The sequence below is a fragment of the Palaemon carinicauda genome, chromosome 14 (genome assembly GCF_036898095.1).
Source record: "Palaemon carinicauda isolate YSFRI2023 chromosome 14, ASM3689809v2, whole genome shotgun sequence".
In the NCBI taxonomy this organism is placed as follows: Eukaryota; Metazoa; Arthropoda; class Malacostraca; order Decapoda; family Palaemonidae; genus Palaemon; species Palaemon carinicauda.
The window spans coordinates 122,072,058-122,082,057 of NC_090738.1; the positions used below are offsets into that span (position 1 = coordinate 122,072,058).

The 10,000-nt window shown below is 38.0% G+C and overlaps 1 protein-coding gene across 1 annotated transcript in view; it reads left to right on the forward strand.

The window, feature by feature from the left end:
• The first annotated feature begins 9,069 nt into the window (after nt 1-9,069).
• Nucleotides 9,070-10,000, forward strand: part of LOC137652960 (4-galactosyl-N-acetylglucosaminide 3-alpha-L-fucosyltransferase FUT6-like) — an 8,064-nt gene continuing 7,133 nt past the window's right edge. Inside the window, exons 1-2 of the mRNA XM_068386353.1 lie at nt 9,070-9,178; nt 9,596-9,793. Coding sequence (XP_068242454.1) covers nt 9,070-9,178; nt 9,596-9,793 — 307 coding nt within the window. The remainder of the gene's footprint in view (nt 9,179-9,595; nt 9,794-10,000) is intronic.

A 10,000-nucleotide genomic window follows, 5' to 3' on the forward strand; every position in this document is an offset into this window, starting at 1 on the left:
CAGGAGTGAAAGGTAAGAAGGACATACGAAAGGAGATGGAACGGAAAACTGCAAATCCTCTTTTGTTTTTAGAGCAAAAACTAAATGTTTTTGCCGATAGTAAAAGAAGGTTCAGGGAATGGTCGCAAGTAGGCCTAGTTTAGTATTCCCGTACACTATAACAGATTCCTGATTGCCTCAAATTTGAAAAATCTAGAAATTAAGAAGGCAAATGTGCGGCCCTTTAGTTTTATATGTGTGCGGAACAAGATGAGAGGTTATCCTCTATCATTGAAAGTTATTTTAGTTGGATAAAAGACGAAAGAAGAAAAAACTAATATAGTATAAACAACAACGGTTTATACTTTTATACTGTATAGTGGATGTTATGCAACGTCATCTCATCAGATAACGTGGGTGGGGAGGGTTATTATTATTATTATTATTATTATTATTATTATTATTATTATTATTATTATCACTTGCTAAGCTACAACCCTCGTTGGAAAAGCAGGTGGCTCTAAGCCCAGGGGTCCCAACAGGGAAAATAGCCCAGCGAGGAAAGGAAACAAGGAAAAATGAAACATTTCAAGAGCAGAAACAACATTCAAATAAATATTTCCTATATAAACTATAAAAACTTTAACAAAACCAGAGGAAGAGATATAGGATAGAATAGTGTGCCCTAGTGTATCCTCAAGCAATAGATGTACGTTATCGATTGCTGTCGTATGACCATGTGCATGATCGATTGCTGTCAAATCCCTATGCACAAGATTGCCTGCTGTCAAATGACCATGCGCATGATCGATTGCTGTCAAATCCCTATGCACAAGATTGCCTGCTGTCAAATGACCATGTGCATGATCGATTGCTGTCAAATCCCTATGCACAAGATTGCCTGCTGTCAAATGACCATGCGCATGATCGATTGCTGTCAAATCCCTATGCACAAGATTGCCTGCTGTCAAATGACCATGCGCATGATCGATTGCTGTTAAATCCCTATGCACAAGATTACCTGCTGTCAAATGACCATGTGCATGATCGATTGCTGTCAAATCCCTATGCACAAGATTGCCTGCTGTCAAATGACCATGCGCATGATCGATGTGGCCACCCACATAGGGTACATTACATTTCAAATTTCTGGAAGATATGGCCACCCATATATGGTATATTACGTTTCAAAATGCTGCAGGATAAGGCCAGCCACATAGGGTACATTATGTTTCAAATTTCTTGAAGATATGGCCACCCATATATGGTATATTACGTTTCAAAATGCTGCAGGATAAGGCCAGCCACATAGGGTACATTATGTTTCTAAATGTTCCAGGATGTGGCCACCTACATAGGGTACATTAGGTTTCAAATTATTGTGGCATGTGGCCACCCATATAAGGTACATTGCTTTTCAAATTGCTGCAGGATGTGGCCACCCACATAATGTATATTACTTTTCAAATTGCTGCAGGATGTGGCCACCCTCACAGGGTACATGGCATTTCAAATTGTTGTGGGATGTGGCCACCCACATAGGGTATATTATGTTTCACATTGCTTCGGGATGTGGCCCCCCATATATTGCATATTAGGATTCAAATTCTTGCCTGATGTGGCCACCCTCTTCCCTGCAACGTCCCCGCTCGCCACGTCCGGTGTGGCTGAGTCCTAGCATTTATTGCAGCCATTTGAATAAAGATTTAAATAAAACCATATTTAGATAAACCATTCTAGCTTCACTGCATGATGACAGGGTGGAAATTTGACAATACTCTATTATGCTTTCAGTTTATCCCTATAAGTTTTGCAAATGATGCAAAATTTGGCATTGAAATGTAGTATTCTGGAAACGATACAAACAATATCATCATCATAACATGCTATATTTTCCGGGTGTAATGGAGGTAAAGATTGTAACGGGAAATTTATTTTTTTCCAACATTTTGATGACGACTTGTTAATCGCTCTCCCCTTGTATTGATAACTTGTTAATGCATGTACTGCATGTACTTGTGTTTGAATTTTTGTGACCTTCTTTCACGGAAACTTCTGTAATAAAAGCTCGCTGTATGTGGAAATAAAGTCAGTTACATTCACTATCACTCCGCTTATCAGTTGATACCTAATTGGTGCCTTCGCACAACGTGCACCCAACATAGATTTCTGGGACCAAATTTGATTGCATACTAACTCTCACAATTCCAGATCGTAGTAGTAGTAGTAGTAGTAGTAGTAGTAGTAGTAGTAAATGGGAATCAAGGAAAAAGGCGATTGTCAAGCAACGTCACTAGACCTGATGAGAAAAATAAGGCTGAACATTTTTGCCACTAACAACCAATATACACCTTTCAAGAGGTGGGCGTAGGGATTACCATGTCTATACGTTCTAATGTATGTTCACATGTGCACATTTGTCAGCTGTAGCAGTCTGATTGACCAAGATCCTCATAATTACTTGAGAAAATATTGCCATACGTAGCTCTACCTGCGAATTGAGACATCTCATTTGCTCACGTAATTGATAATCTAAATTAATGAGCATTTGTGAGATACCATTTCAAGTTAGCACTTCATCTTTAGTTCCTAATTCACATCGAGAAGATGAACAAGTGTTCTTGTACGTTATTTCCAATGCGAGATTCCCGTAAAGTATTTATACAAGAGTGAGAGGTAAGAAGGACATACGAAGAGAGATGGAACGGGAAACTGCGAATCTTTTTTCGTTTTTACAGCAAAAACTAAATGTTTTTGTCGGTAGTAGAAGAAGGTTCAGGGAACGGTCGCAAGTAGGCCTCGTTCAGTATTCCCGTCCCTGTGTACAGTACAACAGATTCCTGAATTCCTCAAATTTTTCAAATCTAGAAATTAAGGAGGCAAATGTGCTGACCTTCAGTTTAAAACGTGTGCGGAACAAGATGAGAGGTTATCCTCTATCATTGAAAGTTATTTTAGTTGGATAAAAGACGAAAGAAGAACAAACCAATATAGTATAAACAACAACGGTTCATACTATTATACTGTATAGTGGATGTTATGCAACGTCATCTCATCAGATAACGTGGGTGGGGAGGGTTATTATTATTATTATTATTATTATTATTATTATTATTATTATTATTATTATTATTATTATCATCATTATCATCACTTGCTAAGCTACAACCCTCGTTGGAAAAGCAGGTGGCTCTAAGCCCAGGGGTCCCAACAGGGAAAATAGCCCAGCGAGGAAAGGAAACAAGGAAAAATGAAACATTTCAAGAGCAGAAACAACATTTGAATAAATATTTCCTATATAAACTATAAAAACTTTAACAAAACCAGAGGAAGAGATATAGGATAGAATAGTGTGCCCTAGTGTATCCTCAAGCAATAGATGTACATTATCGATTGCTGTCGTATGACCATGTGCATGATCGATTGCTGTCAAATCACTATGCACAAGAATGCCTGGTGTCAAATGACCATGCGCATGATCGATTGCTGTCAAATCCCTATGCACAAGATTGCCTGCTGTCAAATGACCATGCGCATGATCGATTGCTGTCAAATCCCTATGCACAAGATTGCCTGCTGTCAAATGACCATGCGCATGATCGATTGCTGTCAAATCCCTATGCACAAGATTGCCTGCTGTCAAATGACCATGCGCATGATCGATTGCTGTTAAATCCCTATGCACAAGATTGCCTGCTGTCAAATGACCATGCGCATGATCGATTGCTGTCAAATCCCTATGCACAAGATTGCCTGCTGTCAAATGACCATGCGCATGATCGATGTGGCCACCCACATAGGGTACATTACATTTCAAATTTCTGGAAGATATGGCCACCCATATATGGTATATTACGTTTCAAAAGGCTGCAGGATAAGGCCAGCCACATAGGGTACATTATGTTTCTAAATGTTCCAGGATGTGGCCATCTACATAGGGTACATTAGGTTTCAAATTGTTGTGGCATGTGGCCACCCATATAAGGTACATTGCTTTTCAAATTGCTGCAGGATGTGGCCACCCACATAATGTATATTACTTTTCAAATTGCTGCAGGATGTGGCTACCCTCACAGGGTACATGGCATTTCAAATTGCTGCAGGATGTGGTCACCCACATAATGTATATTACTTTTCAAATTGCTGCAGGATGTGGTCACCCACATAATGTATATTACTTTTCAAATTGCTGCAGGATGTGGCTACCCTCACAGGGTACATGGCATTTCAAATTGCTGCAGGATGTGGTCACCCACATAATGTATATTACTTTTCAAATTGCTGCAGGATGTGGCTACCCTCACAGGGTAAATGGCATTTCAAATTGTTGTGGGATGTGGCCACCCTCATAGGGTATATTATGTTTCACATTGCTTCGGGATGTGGCCCCCCATATATTGCATATTAGGGTTCAAATTCTTGCCTGATGTGGCCACCCTCTTCCCTGCAACGTCCCCGCTCGCCACGTCCGGTGTGGCTGAGTCCTAGCATTTATTGCAGCCATTTGAATAAAGATTTAAATAAAACCATATTTAGATAAACCATTCTAGCTTCACTGCATGATGACAGGGTGGAAATTTGACAATACTCTATTATGCTTTCAGTTTATCCCTATAAGTTTTGCAAATGATGCAAAATTTGGCATTGAAATGTAGTATTCTGGAAACGATACAAACAATATCATCATCATAACATGATATCTTTTCCGGGTGTAATGGAGGTAAAGATTGTAACGGGAAATTTATTTTTTTTCCAACATTTTGATGACAACTTGTTAATCAAATTTAAGGGCAAGAATCTATCTGACATTTTTTAAGAACAATAGAAAACTTTTCAAGTCCTTATCTTGATGTTTGTGATGGTAGCGGGCTATATGTCAACAAAGGGTATTATAGATTTACCTTTACCCTGAGGCTATCAATAAATACCATTAAGCTTCTCATAAACATCGTTAAGTAGACTAAACTTGATTCCCTAGTTGTGTTACTGAAACAAATGGGATCCTTATTGTGCAGATCCAAAAATGAAATAAAGAATATATCTTTATCTCACGTCTAACTGTATGAAATAGGTGAAGAACATTCTCTTTGGGCAGATATTAAATCTTTATGCAGAATAATAAGAGTTGATATGAAGCAAAATCTTTTCACAAAACTTTGAAAAGGCGAGCGCTGATGCAGTAGATAAACTCATGCAACTTAATTTAAGCAAATAAGGAAAGTTTTTACTTACACAAAATATACTTTTTACTATTAAATCTATCGAAACTTATTAAAATGATTATTATTATCAAAATTATCAAAGTTATTATTATCAAAATCATTGAAATTATCAGGCATAGATCTGACTGATTGGGAATCTTTTATTGTCCGAAATGTTTTGGAGCTTCCTCGTAAGAGTTCTGGATACAAAACTCATGATGCTCTGCATAGAAGAAGAAGAAGAGACCTGTACGTAAACAAAGAGAGCTCCTGACCTACCGAGTATGTAAGCCCAATCCAGAGACGGGCGTTGAGATTACCATATCCATACTAATGCATACATTTATCAAACGTACCAACATTAATGACCAATAACTCCCATCACCACTTGGGAATATTTTTCCATGACGTAGCTCTCCCTGTTAATTAAAACACCCCATGTGCTCATATGTATTATTATCATTATTACTTGCATATAGTTTATTCATTTCCTTATTTCCTTTCCTCGCTGGGGTATTTTTCCCTGAAGGAGCCCTTGGGCTTATATTATTATTAATATTAAAAGCCAAGCTACAACCTTAGTTGGAAAAGCAAGATGCTATTAGCCCAAGGGCTCCAACAAGGAAAAGTAGCCCAGTGAGGAAAGGAAATAAGGAGATAGATAAGCTACAAGAAAAGTAATAAATAATCTTGCTTTTACAACTTAGCTACTACTACTACTACTACTACTACTACTACTACTACTACTACTACTACTACTACTACTACTACTACTACTACTGATAATAATAATAATAATAATAATAATAATAAACGACGGTTAATTGTTTTGCAACGTCATCTCATCACCTAACTGTGGGTCAACTGGGAGGTCGGCAAGTTTAGGGAAGACTGTCTGGAATGAAACGATGCAGACAATCAAGTAACTCCTCAGTAGAGCTGTTTTGAGGATCTGTTTTCCTGCGAAGAAAACCCCTCACTCCTCGACCCCACTTTAGCTCGGCTGACGGCGTCCTAACCTCTCGTTGAAAGTCTTGAGTTTGTTCCCGACGAGATGTAGAAAAATGTTCTTACTATTTTCATCACTATCATCATTAATATCTATATTGAATTACAATAAGAATTACTGGAAGTGAAAACTCACTTGTAGATAAGAAAAGATAGAGAAAAAGGCAAATATATATAAGAATTAAGGCACCTCAATTGCTTACGTAGTTATTCATTTACATTCATGAGCACTTGTGAGATGTCATTTCAAGTTACCATATCACTATCAGTTCCTAATCTACATCGAGGCGGCGAACAAGAGGTCTTGTGCGTTACTTCCATTGCGAGATTTCCGTAAAGTATTTTGGCAGGAGTGAAAGGTAAGAAGGACATACGAAGAGAGATGGAACGGGAAACTGCGAATCCCCTTTCGTTTTACAACAACAACTGAATGTTTTTGCGGATAGTAAAATGAGGTTTAGGTAAAGACCAAAAGTAGGCTTCTTTGAGTATATCCGTCATTGCGAACAGTACAACAGATTCTTGATTTCCTCAAATTTGAGAAATCCTGAAAATCAAGGAGGATAATGTACGGTCCTTCAGTTCCAAGATGAGAGGTTATATTCTATCATTAAGTGCTATTTTAGTTGAATAAAAGACAAAGTAATGATACTATTAGATAATACTATAAATATCAACGGTTAATGGTTCTGCAACGTTATCTCATCACCTAACTGGGGGGGGGGGGTTAGTTTCAAATAAGTGCCACTGGGTCAGTTGGGAGATCGACAAGTTTGGCGAAGACTGGCTGGAATGAAAAGATGTAGGCAGTTGTTTTTAGGACGCCCCCCCCCACCCCCCTTTGGCACGGCTGTTAGTGTTCTGACCTTTCGTTGAAAGTCTCGAGTTTGACCCCAACGAAATGGCAAAAGTTGTTCTTACTATTTTCATCACTGTTACTATTAATATCTATATTGAATTATAATGTGAAATACTAGAGGTAAAACCTCATTTGTAGATAAGAAAAGAAGATAGAGAAAAAGGCATATATATATATATATATATATATATATATATATATATATATATATATATATATATATATATATATACATATATAAAGTTTCTACCAGGGAAACATTGGCTACTTGATAAAGCGATTGTTTGAAGAAGTTTGTCAGATGGCTAATCGCATACTCGATTATTATTATTATTATTATTATTATTATTATTATTATTATTATTATTATTATTATTATTATTATTACTTACTTACTTACTTACTTACTTACTTACTTACTTAATTACTTACTTACTAAGCTACAACCCTGGCTGGAAAAGCAAGATGCTATAAGCCCAGGGGCCCCAACAGGGAAAATAGCCCAGTTAGGAAAGGAAACAAGGAAATATAAAATATCTTAAGAAGAGTAACATTAGAATAAATATCTCCTATATAAACTATAAATTTTTAACAAAACAAGAGGAAGAGTGTGTATCCCCCAAGCAAGAGAAATCGAACAGAAGGCAGTAGAATACCATGGTACAGAGGCTATGGCACTACCTAAGACTAGAGAACAATGGTTTGATTTTGGAGTGTCCTTCTCCTAGAAGAGCTGCTTACTAAAGCTAAAAAGTCTCTTCTATCATTACTATGAAGAAAGTGGCCACTGAACTATTACAGTGCAGTAGTTAACCCCTTGGGTGAAGAAGAATTGCCTGGTAATCTCAGTGTTGTTAGGTGTATGAGGACAGAGGTGAATATGTAAAGAATAGACCAAACTATTCGGTGTGCGTGTATAGGCAACGGGAAAATAAACCGTAACCAGAGCGAAGGATCCAATGCAGTACTGGCAACTAATGGACCCCATAACTCTCTAGTGGTAGTATCTCAACGGGTGGATGGTGCCCTGGCCAACCTATGTGTATGATCCATTGCTGTCATATGACCATGAACATGAGTGATTACTCTCAAATGGTTTGTGCATTATTGCTTGAGGTCAAATGACTATGCGCATGATCAATTGCTGTTAGATGATTATGCTCATGATCGATTGCTTTCAAATGACTATGCTCATGAGTGATTGCTCTCAAATGACCATGTGCATGAGTGATAGCTTTCAAAGGACTATGCGCATAATCAATTGCTGTCAAATGACCAAGTGCATGATCTGCTGCTGTCAAATGATTATGCCTATGTATGATTGCTGTAAAATGACTATGCACATTATTGATTGCTGTCAAATGACCATATGTATGATCAATTGCTGTCAAATGGCATGCACATCTGTGATTGCTGCCAAATGACTATATGCATGATTGATTGCTGTCAAATGACTATGCACATGAGCCATTGCTGTCAAAGGGCCATGCACATGAGTTATTAGTGTTAAAGGACTATGCATATGATTGATTGCTGTCCAATGACTGCGCATGATCGATTGCTGGCAATAACATGCACATGAGTGATTGCTGTGAAAGGGCTATGTGGATGATTGATTGCTGGTAATTGATCATGTGCATGAGTGATTACTGTCAAAGGACTATGCACATGATAGATTGCTGTCTAATGACTATGTGCATGATCGATTTCTATCAAATGACTATCTTCATGATCAATAGCTGTGAAAGGGCTACATGATCGATTGCTGTCAAATGACCATGTGCATGATTGATTACTGTCAAATGACCATGTGCATGATTGATTACTGTCAAATGACCATGTGCATGATTAATTACTGTCAAATGACCATGTGCATGAGTGATTGCTTTCAAATGACTATGCACGTGATAGGTTACTGTCAAATGACTATGCGCATGATCGACTGCAGTCAAATGACTATGCACATAATTGATTGATTACTGTCAAAGGGCTATGAACAAAATCGACTGCTGTCAAATGACTATGCACATGATTGATTCCTGTCAAAGGGTTATGCACAAGATTGATTGCTGTCAAATAACTATGCGTATGATCGATTGCTGTGAGATGGCTATATGCATGATCGATTGCTGTGAGATTGCTATGTGCATGATCAATTGCTGTCAAATGACCATGCGTATGAGTGATTGCCTTCAAATGACCATGTGCATGATCGATTGCTGTCAAATCACTGTGCACAAGATTGCCTGCTGTCAAATGACCATGCGCATGATCGATCAGTCACATGTGAGGTAAGCATGAATAAGTAGTGTCTCTTCGGGTCCAATTTGGGTAACAGGTCTTATGAGTTTAAAGTCAAAGATGGTAAGTTTGCGTGAATTTCTTGGTGAGATGTTCCAAATACTCACTCGTGTCTCCGAGCTTCATGAAATGAGCGTTCTTTGGACAGCTATTAAATTACTAAATGTAATCACTGGGAATCTGTAATAAGATTTCATTTGCTCGTATTGTTTGTCTCTATAGAAGTTTATTATCAATTCTTTTTCAGGCGATCTTACATACAAACAACAACACAGCCAAAAGTTAACGAATTCTACTATCTCCATCTTGGAACGTTTCTTGTATTCCATGAAGCGGAATCGAATAATAGCAACATCACTATGCTTGGTAGCCATCTACTCCGTCCTGAAAAACTCAGGATTAACGGAAGAAGCAGAGAAATTTTCAGAATCCTCCAAAAATGAAAGTAAGTATTTCCTCTGACTCACATCTGATGTTTGTCTTCGTCCGTTTCTTCTCTTTCGTTTGGAATCAGCGAGTGTAATGTTCTTTTCTTCTCTCTCTCCTCATCACTTCGTCTTTTCTTATGGAATGACGAACTAAGAAAATTTGTGGGCGTGGACTGGTATAGAAAGACCATACACAAACGGAAGTGGATGGACATGTCTGAGGG